The sequence below is a fragment of the Panthera leo genome, chromosome E1 (genome assembly GCF_018350215.1).
Source record: "Panthera leo isolate Ple1 chromosome E1, P.leo_Ple1_pat1.1, whole genome shotgun sequence".
Classification (NCBI taxonomy): Eukaryota; Metazoa; Chordata; class Mammalia; order Carnivora; family Felidae; genus Panthera; species Panthera leo.
The window spans coordinates 2,857,585-2,872,067 of NC_056692.1; the positions used below are offsets into that span (position 1 = coordinate 2,857,585).

Here is a 14,483-nt window from a genome sequence, read left to right on the forward strand (position 1 = left end):
GTTGTCCCGCCGTCACTTATTAGATGGCCGCCGAGACCCTGGTTGTCCGAGGACCCCGGATCGGAACCTTCCCCGATGCTCTTCTCCCCTCCCCGCCCAGCCCCAGTTTGGTGAGAGCATCGCAGAGAGCGGGAAGTGGCCCGTTCTCTTTCCGTGGATGAGGGGCGCTTTTGGGGAAGGGCATGGAAGCGAGGAGCGGACGGATTTTCTGATCTGTTTGAGATACGGGCACCGGTCTTTGCCCAGCTATATTCCCAAGTACCTCTTGCTATCACCGACCTCACTGACCTTGGGCCCTCAACTGGGATCCTTGCAGAACAGAAAGTTCTAGCCCGCTCGCTGCTCACCCTCAGGTCACAGCATCCCCGGGACCTCCCCTGGGCCGCCGATGACCAGATCATCTCTCTCCCTACTCTCCATCTGAGTGTTTTTAGGCCGGTCTAAGCTAAACACCCAAGCCCAAGGGACATTTCTGTTTTCTTCATTCATTCAACAAATATTCATTGACCAGCTAGCATGTGCTGGGCTCTTGTTCTGGACAAACAAGACCCAAGTCTCTACCTTCCTGGAGTTTCTATTCTAATCAGAGAGATCCAGAGGGACAGCAAACAAGCCCCCCAAGGTAATCCAATACTGTAAATAACGTTTTTAAAAAGGAAACTCTAGAATAATAGAGCAAGCAAAAACTCTTTGAAAAAAAAAGTCCTTTATCCTTAAACTTTGTTTTAGGAAATGTGCTCAAAATTGAGAGGAAACACATCTATTTGAGGACCCCACTAAAATAAATAGATTTCCTTTTTCTAAACCAATAGGTAAAGTCAGAACTCAAAGAGATAGTGAAAAGGTGTTTCTTCAAAGTCACGAAAGACAAAGACTGAAGAGCTCTTCCAGATTTAGGGAGACTAGAAAGATGTGACACATTTGACATGAGAAATATAATGTGTGATCCTAATGGATCTTGGACCGGAAAACAAAAAACAACCATTTTCTTTTATTGTGAAGGACATTAGTGGAACCATTGGCACATTTGAATAAGGCTTCGAGTTTAGATATCAGTATTATCGGTGTTAATTTCCTGGTTTTTGATAAATTCTACTGCCTTTATGGAAGAGAATGCCCTGGTTAGCAAATACATGCAATTTTAGTGGTAAAGGAGAATTATGTCTGCAATTTACCGTCAAATGATTTAGAAAAAAATATACGTGTGTCTGTAGAGATAGAGAGGCAATGATAAAGCCTGGTCTTGAAGGCACATGAGAATTCTCTTATTATATATGTTTTTTTTTTTTTTATCTTTTATTTTATTTTTTTTAAGTAAGCTCTACACCTAACCTGGGGCTTGAATTCACAGCTCCGAGATCAAGAGTCACATGCTCTACTGACTAAGCCAGCCATCCACCCCTGTCTGTATTATTTTCGCAACTTTTCAGTAAATCAAATTATTTTAAAATAAAAAGTTTTAAATGATAACCCTTTCTAAGTTTTCCTTCTGGGTCTTATATAGTATTATTATTGAGACATTAAATTGCTTTATAAAAAGAAGAAATATTTTTCAGATTGATGTTCCTAAATGTTCACTTCCTATATATTGAAACTATGTAATGACAGTTTCATACAAAACCACTTCTTTCGAGGGTAGTACAGCCTTATCCTCCTAATGGAGACAATGTGGTCACCAAAACTCATAAAACAATAAAATGCCATCATTTAGATTTTTCAGAGGAATTATCTGTATAAAGACTGAGATTCAGCAAAGTCTCTTGATTTTTTTTTACTCCAAAAGTATTGGCTGATGATCGAATATTACCCACACTGGTTTCTGCTCCCGGATGTGTAGGGGAGACTCTCTCTTTAATCGTTGCACCATTTCAAAATTCTGAAAATATTTTCAAACCTCCGCCACCTCAGGAGGGACAGGCAAAATACAGTGACCCCATCTGCTTCTCTCCTTTGAGGTGACACTCGTTAGGAGACCCTCAAAACAAGTACAACAAAGACATGTAAAGTATAATGAGGTGGGCTCTGTACGCGTAATTACAGCGTAGCAAGCCTGGAAACCTTCTGAGCAAACGGACAAGACGCAAAACACTGAAGGGCTCCTTCCGGTGCCTGCAGATCACATGACCTTTCTCCTGGGATGAGGAAGCCCAGGCCTTCAGAGCCAAACTCCCCCAGTGACAGTTGATCAAGTCTGTTCGCAGAAGAATGTAGCGCTGTCATCCAATAAAAGGAAGCAAAACCCAACACATGCCTTTGCAAGATTTTCCAAGTTCCCGGAGCAAATAGAATGAAGAGAAGGAGTCAGCCGGGGAAAGATCTGGGGAAAGAACTTTCCAGGCAGAGGCAAGTGCAAAGGTCCTTAGGTGGGAACAAAGCCAGTGTGTTCGTGGGACACAAAGGAAGCTAGTGTGTCTGAAGCCTAGTATTGGAAGGGGAAGAAGAGATCAGGGGGATGGGGGATGGGTGGACAAGACATGTGGCCTTGCAGCCATGGGGATGGACCTGGTCAGGTTAGCGTTCTAGAAGATGACTTTGGTTGCAATATGGAGAATCGATTTTAAGATGTTAAGTAGAAGGCTTGTGAAGAATCAGTATAGTTATCCAGGACGGATGGAATGATATTGGACCAGAGTGGAATAAGAAAGTGGAGCAAAGTGTAAGGAATCAAGAGAACATTAAAAAATAAGGTCTAAACGTGAGACTATGGGTAGGTGAGAAAAAAGGAAGGGGTCAAGCATGTCTCTTAGAGTTTGGGTTCCTGCAGATGGAAGTTTGGGGCATTCTGTTTATTATAGGCTTCCTGCCTAGGGGAACCTACTAGATAGTAAGAACTGGTAGTCACGTTTCAGATTAAGAATTAATAAACAGTGAGCCGGCGTTTAGGTCTGTCCTGTCACTTTTCCATGACCTTGGTTCCCAGAAGCTTACTCTGCAGAGGTCACACAAAAGTGAGTTTTAGAACCACCCTGTGGCCGTAGGAGGTACTGCTGATGACATGGCATGTCCTTCACTGGTGGCGGTCCACAGGCTCCAGGGCTGGTACCCACACATCCTAACATTTGATTTGATCTGGTCAGAAAAGAGCTTGGGGGCCGGGGGGGGGGGGTGGGTATCATGGAAAGACTCAAACGTGTGTACAAATAAAATAGTATGACGAACCCCATCTGAAGCCTACCATTCTGCTTCAAAAATGCCACCACATGGCCAAACTTATTTCAGCTGGACTTCTCTCTCCCTCTCAGCCCCACTAGGTCATTTCGAAGCAAATCCCAGACATCACCGAATAGCTGACATTGCCCAATATCCACTGGCAATATCCATGTATAGATGATGAAGTCCACACGCTGCATTTGGTTAATGTGTCTCTTTCATCTTTTTTTTTTTTTTTTTTATCTTAGATTCTTCCTCCTCCCTCCCCACTCCTCCTTGTTTCCTTTTCTTGCAATTTCTCTGTCGAAGGCACTGGGCCATCTGTGGGCAGTGTTCTGGTCTTCTCATTTAACATGTTCCTCTGTGTCCTGCGTTTCCTGTAAACTGGTCGTTAGATCGAGCATACCCGCCAAGAGCGACCAATTCATTGCTTTTAGGATCATCGTGAACGGACAGATTTAACATCTATTGTGGCTTTTGTGAGGCAGCAGCTACTCGGCCTTGCTCAATTCTTTTGAGGAAGGAAATAAAAGTCCAGTGTTGCCAGATTCCTGGGCGTTTTGTTGTTGTTTTAAGAGAGGCCAGAAATCCAGTTTCTTACTCCAGTTATAAATGTGAGTATCCAACTTAAAAGTGAAAAAAAAAAAAGAGAAGGGGGAAAAAATGACAAGAGTACACAAGGCTCAAGCCACCAGCTTTCAGCCTCTGGATCAGCGCTGTCCAGCAGAACTTTCTATGATAATGGAAATATTTCGTATTGTCTCTGTCCAACGTGGTAGCCAGCTACTGAACACTTGGCTAGTGGGGCTACGGAACTGAATTTTTAAATTTCTACTTAATTTCTTTTTTTAAATATTTATTTATTTATTTTGAGAGAGAGAGAGAGAGAGAGAGCATGCTCTAGCATGAGCAGGGGAGGGGCAGAGAGAGGGAGAGAGAGAATCCCAAGCAGGCTCCCTGCAGTCAGCATGGAGCCCAACTCCGGGCTTGAACCCACGAACCATGAGATCATGACCTGAGCTGAAATCAAGAGTCAGATGCTTAAGCGACTGAACCACCCAGGTGTCCCTCAACTTAATTTGAATGGCCCCATATTGAACAGCCACTCTGGTGGCTACCATATTGAACAAGGCAGATCCGGACAGAATCATCTGTTGATTTCTAAAGTCTGGAAACTGGTGGGATACATGGAGACTTAAATGTCAGAGAGTACTCTGGATGGTGACGCTGGACTGATACTACCTCACACCTGCTGCAGAACCTTTCGGAACCTAGAGATCAAGTCCACGTTCCCCAGTACCATATTCACTGGCCCGACTTCCCTTTCTAGCAAAAATTTCCACTTCACTTCATGTTCTTCAGCTACTCAGACACGTCTCCTTCCTCTACAAAGCAGGCTCTCCCCTACTCTGGTGCTTCTGCCAAAGCGATTCCTCATTAATTTCACAAATGCTTATTGAATACACACTCTACTCCAGGAATTGTATGGGGTGCCAGGAATACATACTTCCTTCTCTTGAGTAACTTAGGATGTGGCGAGGGAAACAATCAAGGAAACAATTACAAATCGTGTTTTAGGGCGCCTGGGTGGCTCAGTTGGTCAGGCGTCCAACTCGATTTTGGCTCGGGCCATGATCCCCGGCTAAAGCCCTGCATCAGGCTCCATGCTGAGTGTGGAGCCTGTGTGGGATTCTCTCTCTCCTTCTCTCTCTGCTCCTCCCCTGATCTCTCTCTCTCTCTCTCTCTCACACACACACACACACACACACACACACACACACTCACACTTCCTCTCTCTCTCAAAATACACATTTTTTTTAAAGTAGTGTTTTAAGTTATCTTGGAGGAGACACATCAAAGGCCTCTTCCTCCAGATTGGAGTGGGGGAGTAGGGAGGAGGGAGCTTCTGAATTGAGTGTTGGTGGGGGGGCGGGGGGGGTATGTAAGGGTCAACCAGGTAAAGAAGGATCAGCAGAGGGAGCTGGGACCGAAGTGCATGTAAGCATCTGTAAATGAGTCAGCATGGTTGTCACATGGGAGGTGAGGAGGCAGTGGCTGAGGAATCACGCAAGGACCAGACATTAATAATAGCAGTCGTAGTAACTGAGCGATTATGACCAGTCAGGCCCTGAGCACTTTATCTTAGCAAATGAACTAATAGTGATCCATTACAATCTTTACTATTTTCCATGTGGAGACACTGAGGCTCAAGGAGGTTCAATAACCAGCCCAAATTACACAACTAGGGAGTGGCAAAGCCTATACGTGAAACACTGGCAACATCCTCCCAGGGCCCTCTTAAGAAGTGTGCAGCCTTGGGGGCCCAGCCCATAAGTTAGGACTTAATCTCAAAGGTGCTGGGGCACTGACTGTAAGCCACAGTGTGATGGGATCAAGTTTGCATTTTAGAAATGCAAATCAAGTTTTGCAAAAACTCTTTGGCTATTCTGGAGGCAGAGACATCAGAGAGGAGTCTGTTACAATAATCCGGCAAAAGAGGATTGGGGGGGGGGCAGTGGAAATGGAAGAGTGAGGGTTGACGGGAGAGTTCTGGAGGAAAAAGGAATGGACAGGACTTGGCGACTGGAAATGAGAAGGAGGGAGAGGGAAGAGATGGGATAAGACACTGGCGGTGAGCCCTGAAGGACTGGGAAGGAGGGATGACAGGGTCCAGTGAAGGTGCCCAGCAGGGGCTGGCCGTCTGAACCCAGAGGTGGGAGCAGGCTCCAGGAGCCCTCAGCACACAGATGGCTGACTTTAGAGAAAGCGTGTAGTGTGAGGAGAGGAGACAGAACTCGGAATTAAAAGGACAGAAAAAGAGACTGGGGGTGGGGATGGGGACAGGCAGGAGAGGAATGTCATGACAACCAAAGGAGAAGAAGGCTCTTAAAAGAAGATGTTGCCTTGAGTCAAAGCCAGGCCCTAGAAACGTCCATGGGCTTTGACATCACTGTGGTCCCTGTGACTTTCAGAAGAGCCACTGTGCCCAATGTGCAGACATTTGACTTGGAAAGGAGAGAGTGAGACACAGCATGACCTCTTTCGCCATGTTGGCCTGTTGAACCCCTCTCCTCCCTCAAGAGGCAAACGGGGAGGGGGGGGGAGAGGGGCTCTGCTAGCTTCCGGTACCCCTCTCTAGAAGTTCCCAGCTCCTTCTCACCTGGAGAGCTCTAAAACATACTGATGTTTATGGTGATGGAAATCAGAACAGTGGTTGCCCCTGGGAAGGGACCGGGGAAGAACTTTCTGGGGGTGGAGGAAATGTCCTACATCCTACATCTTAAATGGTTTGTGGGTTGAATTTATTAAAACTGATCAGAACACACACTTCTGATCTGCGTGTTTCACTGCATGTAAATTATTCCCCAACACTGTAACAAGTGACACAATTACTGAAGCTGGGGCTCTGCTCTGGACTTTTAAATCAGACCTCCGAGCCCGGGGCTGGGGCCGCGCCGGAAGGCCCCGCAGACGACGGTAAGGTGCACCTAGGAAGAGACGCAGGCTTGCAGGAGTTCGTCTCACCCACCAGGTGCCGGGACTCCGGCAGCGCTCCCTCACGCTCCGCCAGGCGTCCGGCTTTCTACGGGATTCTTCGCACGTCCGTCTCCGCTGGGCTGTGGGCGGGCGGGGGAAAGGGGGGGGGGGTCCCCGGTGACAGCTCGCGGCCACCTGCTCGCCCGCAGGACGACCGCTGCCCTGCCGGGCGCGCCGGGTCCCCGCAGGTCGCACGAAGCTGGCCCCGGGACGGCGCAGGCATCAACGCCACCGGAGTTTAGAAGCTCGGGGGGGGGGGGGGGGGGGAAGGCGGGGGGAGGGGGGCCGCTCTCAGTCCCCAATCGCCGGGTCCCCGGCCAGCCGCCAAGTGGCCATGGGGAGACCTGTCCACCTCCTTGGCCGGCCGACCTCGTGGCGCAACGGTAGCGCGTCTGACTCCAGATCAGAAGGTTGCGTGTTCAAATCACGTCGGGGTCAGCTCCTTTTCGCCGAGGCTTCCATCACTTTTATTTATTCGCCTCCCCGTCGTGACTCACTACCCCGGAGCCCCAGCGCCCAGGCTGAAGTGTCACCTCGTGGGGGCCGGGAGAGGAGGGCTCCCGGCGCCCAGTCCCGAGCCGCCCCGTCGGGGGAGCCCAGATCTCGCGGGCTCGTGCGCGCAGATCCGGGGACCGAGAGCCTGGGCGTGTGGCCGGGCTCCGGCGGACGGGCGCGCGCGGCGGGGCCCTCGGTTCGGCGCGCGGGAGAGAAGGTCGTTCGGCTGGCGGTCGCCCTGTGAGTCGTGCTCGCGGGGCTGCGCCGGTTCCCCGGGCGCGCGCTCCCCCGGCCACGTGGGTGGGCCCCGCGCGCGGGAGGACGAGTTCAGGCCCCAGAGAGAAGAGCGGAAGCCGCTACCTCGCAGACGAGGTGGCCGAGTGGTTAAGGCGATGGACTGCTAATCCATTGTGCTCTGCACGCGTGGGTTCGAATCCCATCCTCGTCGGCGTGCGGCTGTCGCAGCCAGGGTTCAGTTTTGTAATCTCAAGAATTTCTCTTGTTACCTCCTACCCGCCCCGACTCAATTTCCACGTCACCCCTGCGGCTTGTTCGTTTGTCCTCAGCCTTGGTTTTCGTCCCTTCTACTCCGTTTAACAGAACAGCCAGAGGTTGGTGCCAAGGGGCGTCTAGGCACCTGCCAAGAACCTGTCGCGCACCTGCCGTGGAGCTGACCTGGCCAAGGAAAGAAGGTGCCAGGTACCGGACGGTGGGCGCCGTGGCTTAGTTGGTTAAAGCGCCTGTCTAGTAAACAGGAGATCCTGGGTTCGAATCCCAGCGGTGCCTCCACAGCCTACTGCTTTTGCAAGGTGTCTCAGGACATCCTGCCTGTGCAATTCCACCCCCCACTCCCCACCCTCCCAGGTCCACCACCGTCTGCCCGGGAATCCACCGGGAGGCTTCGGGCGGCGCTTTCCGCCTCTGACGTTTCTGGTTGGGATCGCGGACACCACTAGGTGCGCGCTGTCCATCGCGGGCTCCCTACGCACATCCCGACCTGCAGCCGAGCAGGGAGTGGCATCTGTGTTTACCCGTCACCCGTACTGCGCCTTGCTGTCGCTTCCCGAAGTGCCTGGTGATTCTGTTAATATCGTTTTCACGTCCCCCCAAATGATCCTACCCATTTTCAAATTTTCCTACAGACAGGACGGACCAACAAGATGAATTCTACATGGTTCCAGTTTGAGGCGCCGGCACCAGCTGGCCGGTTAGCTCAGTTGGTTAGAGCGTGGTGCTAATAACGCCAAGGTCGCGGGTTCGATCCCCGTACGGGCCAGAAGCGGTTCGTCTCTTTTTCCTTTTCTCCCCTCTCCGTAAAACTTCGTACTGGTAATTTCTTGTTACCGGGGAAGGTTTGCAGAGCAACGTTTTGAATCCCAGAACTTTTCACACCCAAAATAGAAACGTATTGAGATTCAATCCAAGACGCTATTGCCTTGGGGGCGGGGGAGGAGGAAAGTTTCATAAAACTGGAGTTTTTTCTTATATCTCTATTTGTAACTCTCCTGCCCGTAACCTGGGGGCTCCGGGATCTTACTATACGAACTGTGAACAGAAGGCTTGGAGAGGTTGGGGCAAATAGGACACTGAGCAGCAGCATGTGGGAAACGGGGTCAGGAATGGAGGTAACAGGTGTTTCCAGTCTTCCCAGCCAAGAGGTCACCCAGTCCTTGCCTGTCCGCTTCAAGATCTAAGAGGACCCCTTCCCTACAGATCTAAGATCCCGCTTCAAGATTTAAGAGGACCCTGACAGATAGTGGGTCACCCTGCTTGTGTTTCTGCTTTAATGGATCTTTGAGCCCATGTCTGTGTCTTGCACATCTCCTCAGATGGCAGGGCTGCCTAAGAGCAGGAGCCATAGCCTTGCCCAGGTAGCCTGGGCCCCCCGCCCCTCTCCCAGCATCTGCCAGGAGAGCTCCGTGAAAAAGACCGACCCTCATCCCCGTTCCTTCAGCTTATCACCCCTGCGAGCCCACACAAACACACCTGAGCCTTAGCAGCAGGACTTTAATTCCACAAAAACTCAGAAAGCCAAAGCTGATTAGAACACTCCACAATAGGTGGGCTTCAAAACCAGCAACAATTCTGCCTGAACCCTGAGAGCAGCGAGACCCCTCCCACCTCACCCCCCTCTACCATGCAATGCATTCCGTCTAGCTCCACCCCGGGTCTGGCTGGGGAGGTGGGATGGTAGGGGGCCAGAGGGCAGAAGCAGGGGGTTACCCATCTGCGGATGTGCATCCTTGTCTGCACGGTGTGTGGCCAAGGACCACTCAACCTCCCACAGCCCCTGGCACCTGAGATGTGACCACGGGAATCAGGGTGGCCACAGTGGGGGCTGGGGCCTCCTCTGTTCTCCTTTCTGGACCACATATGGCAGTCACGTCTCCCAAGCCGAGACCTAAAGCCCTGGGTTCCCAGAGACGGTGCTCTAGCTGGAGAAGAGAGTTGAGAACAAGGTAGCTACAGATGGCCAACTTAATAGAAGCAGAGCATCGTCCCCTCCCACCGGGGAAGGCTTCCGAACTTCCCCACATACACCTGAATAAGGCCCAGCGAGTGGTCGCAGGCCTGCTAAATGCATCTGGAAGAGCCTCCAGTATATAGGCCTCCCCTCGGCGGGCAGTTCCCACCAGGGCTCCTTGAGTCCTTAGGATCCTGCTGGGCCCCGGCTTGGCCAGCCCTGTCCTGCCCTCCCGGTCACTTGCACAGGGCCTCCAACACCTCCAGGGTGCGTCGGATATCCCGGACTTGGCGCGCCAGCCCCTGGACTGGCTGCAGCGCCCGCTCCAGCTCCTCACAGCGGGCCAGCAGGGTGTACATGCCCTTGATGCTCATGTCCACGGCTTCGCCTAGGGAGTCCACGGCGTCGCGGTAGGTCTGGATGCAGCCCACGCTCAGCGCTGTCAGCTCCTGCACCGCGCCACCCAGCCCGCGCAGCAGACGGTCCACCCTGCCGCCCAGCTCCCGACTCAGCCGCTCCAGGTCCCGCAGCACGTCGGGGTCGATGGGAGGAATGGCGGGAGTCGGTGCGGGCGCCGCGCAGGGCCGCGCAGGGGCAGGGGGCGGGGGCTGAGGGGCGCCGCTCAGACGAATCTTGAGCTGCAGGTTGTTGGCGACGAAGTGGGTGAGGTCGCCATGGCGGCTCACGGTGCCTTCGAGCTCCAGGGGGCTGGAGATGGTGGCGCGGCGCCCGCCGCCCGCGCCGGGCTCGGCACCCCCTGCGGACCCGGTACCGCCGCACGCCCCGCTCAGCCCGTCCAGGCTGCGGCTGTCCTGAAGGCGGCTGGAGAACGAGCGGCCAGCCCTGCCAGCCGCCGCCGCCGCCTCCTCGTCTTCCTCCTGCGGCTCCACCTCCATCCCGCTGCCTCCCGGGCTCCCTCGACGGCAGCCGTTCTCGGATGCAAGCTCGTCCTCCGGTGGCTCCGGGTCCTTCAGCCGGGAGGACCCGCGGGGGTCGGGCTCAGGGCCCGGCGCCCCCCGGCGGCTACCCGGCCCGGACCGCGTCCCTCCGCGGCCGGGCTCGTCGTCCCGAGCCTCCCGCTCGGCCCGGTGGACGGCGCCGCGGCTGGAAGTCTTCGGGGACGCCCCGGGGTGGCGGCTCGCGCCCTCAACGTTCTCGGCCTCTTCCTGCCCAGACGCCGGGAGGCCTGAGGGCGGCTCAGAGGGGGTTCGGCCCGGCCCGCCGCCGAAGATCACGGCTTGCTGCTCCCCTACAGCCGGGAGGTCCGCCTCGGGCCCAGGCCGCCCCTGGGACGACTCCATGCCGCAGTTGGGGGCAGGAACCGAGAAACTGATCAGCCCCGGCTCAGGCGGCGTCGGCGGCGCCTTTAAGGGGCGTTGGTAGAGGCGCGCGATTGGCAGCCGGCTGACAATGGTCAGGACAGGAAGAGCACTCTGATTGGTCGCGGCGACCAGGAAGTCCCGGAAGGAGAGCTGTTACTGAGCGGCCCAACCCACGTGAGAGCCGGCCGGGTGGTGCGAAGGCGGTGACAGCTGCCCTCGTCGCTCCGCCCCTTCGAGAGGAGGCGGGGCAAATCTTAAAGATCAAGGTTCCAAAATACGCGAGTCCTCCGGGGCCCGGCTCAGACTCTTTCCACCCACAACTGTCACGCCCACATTTGTTGCTTAGCTGACCCACCGAGTGGGCACCAGAGATGCGACCCCTTAGAGAGTTTGTGGGGGACGAGAAGAGTCTGTCCTGCTTGGACCATCGGGATTGAACCACGCTTGGTCCATCAGGAGGGATGAAACCAGAATCCTCAGCAGAACTCGGATGGTCCGTTGCATCATCCTCGGCTCACAGCCCTGGCACAGGAACTGGCCAGAGCGACTCCCGATGGACAACGAAGCAGGCTTACGGGCTTTCCTGTGCTTCTGACACTGTTCGCTGTCTCCGGCTCCCTCCACGTATGAGCATCTCTCTGCTTGGAGGATGGTGTGTGATTTTGCCACGAGGTAAAATATTTAATAAATGAATGGCTCAGCATGAAGATCGGAGCCCTGATACCATTCTGATCCCAACTCTTCCTTCTCTTCCCTCCGCTGGTCTTGCCGGAGCCAAAATGCTGACTTCCTCACTGTTGCTCTGACACTGCCTCAGGGATTTACACTTGGTCTTGCTTTTCCTTTCCTTTCCCTTCCTTTTCTTTTTTCTCTTCCTTCCTTCCTTCCTTCCTTTCTTGGAAAATTTCAACCTCCTTCCTTATTCAAATACCACCCTTATTCAAATAACTCCCTGACCACCTGTTTAAAACTGCAGTCACTTTCCACAGCAACTCCCTATTTCCCTTCCCTTCCTTTTGTGTATAGCCCTTATTGCCATCTAACACACTCTGTGTTTGTTTATTTGCTCATGTAAGCTCCGTGAGGGTAAGGTTATTTTGTCTGTTTTGATCTGTATCCTCAGTGCTTAGCACGGTGCCCAGCATATGGTAGGTGCTTCATAAAGATGTATTCAGTAAATGACCCCAAACCATTAATTTCCCCTTTGTGACTTGAGCACATTCAAGATGTGTTTCTGTCAATTGCACCCAGAGGCCTGATTAATAAACCATCAGCCCAATGGTCTACTCTAAGCTTCTTCCCCCTCTCTGGGACTGTTACCGCCACCCCCCACCCACCCACCCCTGTCTTCCCTTTACCCCTCATCGGGCAGGGGTTCTTTATTCAGCAAGTGATAGAAAAAAATGCAAATTGAACCAACAACAACATTAAAAGAAGGGGACTGTGCTGCGTCGTGAAATAATGGTCTCAAGACAGAGTGTGCATCAGAGAAGCCTGAATCCAATGGGCTAAAGATGTCACGAAGGACCTGGTTTCAGTCTCTGGGGGCAGCTTTATTCTAAGTTCGCTTCCTCATGGTGGCAACATGGCTATGTTGTTTGTCATTCTTCAGAGGTTGTGCTAGTCTCTTTGGGCTCCTATAACAAAATGCCATAATCCAGGTGTCTTATACAACAAACATTATGTCTGACACTTCTAGAGTCTGGGAAGTCCAGGATGCCAGCTGATTTGGTTCCCTCTTCCTGTCTTCTCCAGGCATCTCACACCGCGAAGAGAGCTAGTTCTCAACTTCTTATAAGGCACTAATCCTATCATAAGGACTCCGCCCTTATGACCTCATCGAAACCCTAATTATCTCCAAAGGCCCCGCCTCCAAACACCATCGCATTGGGGGATGGCACCTCAACACATGAATTTTGGATGGACCTTCAGTCCATAACAGGGGCCATTTGTCAACCTTTTTGTTCTCCCAAGATCTGAATCTCAGTGTTTAAGGACTCTCCCACCTCATCAGGCAGAGCCCTCCTCCCGCTACAGAGGCTGAGATGTCAAGCCACCCCTGTCTCCGCTTTCCTGGCACACGGCTCCGGCTCCACTGTGGTCTACAGCCATGGAATTTTCCCTGGCTGTTCAGACTCCAAGCCTCTTCCTTCTAGAGATTCCCACTGCTCCTATAGAGTTTGTGAACTACCCAGGACCCTCATAATAAAGTCCATTTGTGCTTCAATTGCACCGAATTATTTTTTGTTTCATGCAACCAGGAACCCTGAATGACAGGCTCCCACATCTTCCAGAAGGGGAGAAAGGAACAGCGTCCAGTAGGCCTCCCACAAGAACAAGGATGCATCTTTCCCCAAAGCCCCGGTTAATCTCCCTTTGCAACTCATTGGCCTGAACTGGTTCAGATATCAATTCAGTCACACTGGCCAGGGTGTGATTGACTTAGGGCTGAGTATCCAGAAGCAATCACTCTAGCAAGATGACAAGAATCAACTTTTTGGGTTAAAACAGTTATGCTGTTTTATGTTTTATGTTAGGTGTTAACAGTTATGCCCACCTAGAGCTAGGAGGGCAGGTCAGTTGCCTCCAAACCTGGCCGCTAACACAACGGGGGAGAGGGCAGGGGCCGTGGGGGAGCATCCACAGGATGTACATTAGGGGCCAGCGAGGTATGGCCCATGGGCCAAATCCAGCTCACGTCCATTTTTTTTTTCAGTTTATTCATTTATTTTGATAGAAAGTGAGAAAACGAGCAGGGGAGGGGCAGAGAGAGAGGGAGGGAGAGAGAATCCCAAGCAGGCTCCACACCATCAGCACTGAGTTCAAGCAGGGCTTGAACTCACGAACTGTAAGATCATGACCCCAGCCGAGATCAAGAATCCGATGCTCAACCGAGTGCACCTCCCAGGCACCCCCAGTGAAGGCTTTTTAAAGTAAGACCAAAAGTCAGATACCATAAAGGAAACAGATGACAAGACTTGACAATATAATACTAGAAAATTCCAAGATAGAAAACCACCCAATAAACTACATTAAAAGACGAATTGCAGACAGGGAAAAAAATATCGGCCAAGTGTATGACAAATTGTTAATAGCCCTTGATCTTACAAGCAAATCAGCCAAAGATATATAAACAGGAAGGTGGCCGAGGATTCCAGGGTCGGTAAATTCAGAACTCCACAAAACCACCGAGGACCCTGGTTCTTTCCATCTTTATGTTCTATCGTTCTCTGTTAATCTTTTTTAAAAGATTTTTATTTTTTAATTTTTTAATGTTTATTTATTTTTGAGAGAGAGAGAAACAGAGTGTGAGAGAGGGAGGAACAGAGAGAGAGGGGGACACAGAATCCAAGGCAAGCTCCAGGCATCAGCACAGAGCCTTGCGGGGCTTGAACTCATGAACTGTTTGATCATGACCTGAGCCAAAGTCGGATGCTTAACTGACTGAGCCACCCAGGCACCCCTCTGTCAATCTTTTTTTTTTTTTTTCATTTTAAAATGAAACCATGTAAAAA

At 51.9% G+C, this 14,483-nt stretch overlaps 1 protein-coding gene and 4 non-coding genes across 5 annotated transcripts; 4 read left to right on the plus strand and 1 right to left on the minus strand.

Moving 5' to 3' along the window:
• The first annotated feature begins 7,053 nt into the window (after positions 1-7,053).
• TRNAW-CCA lies at positions 7,054-7,125 on the plus strand. The gene has a single exon. It is a non-coding gene; the product is annotated as a tRNA-Trp (tRNA).
• A 423-nt stretch (positions 7,126-7,548) lies between these two features.
• On the plus strand, positions 7,549-7,630 carry TRNAS-GCU. Its single transcript has one exon. It is a non-coding gene; the product is annotated as a tRNA-Ser (tRNA).
• Positions 7,631-7,894: 264 nt separating this feature from the next.
• Positions 7,895-7,968, plus strand: TRNAT-AGU. The gene has a single exon. It is a non-coding gene; the product is annotated as a tRNA-Thr (tRNA).
• A 416-nt stretch (positions 7,969-8,384) lies between these two features.
• On the plus strand, positions 8,385-8,458 carry TRNAI-AAU. Its single transcript has one exon. It is a non-coding gene; the product is annotated as a tRNA-Ile (tRNA).
• Positions 8,459-9,178: 720 nt separating this feature from the next.
• Positions 9,179-10,965, minus strand: BORCS6 (BLOC-1 related complex subunit 6). The gene has a single exon (XM_042916969.1). The coding sequence runs from the start codon at positions 10,945-10,947 to the stop codon at positions 9,883-9,885; it is 1,065 nt and encodes a 354-aa protein (XP_042772903.1). The 5' UTR covers positions 10,948-10,965; the 3' UTR covers positions 9,179-9,882.
• Positions 10,966-14,483: the final 3,518 nt, after the last annotated feature.

Coding starts and splice junctions, on each gene's coding strand:
- BORCS6 (XM_042916969.1), bottom strand. CDS start 10,947: ATGGAGTCGTCCCAGGGGCGGCCTGGGCCCGAGGCGGACCTCCCGGCT.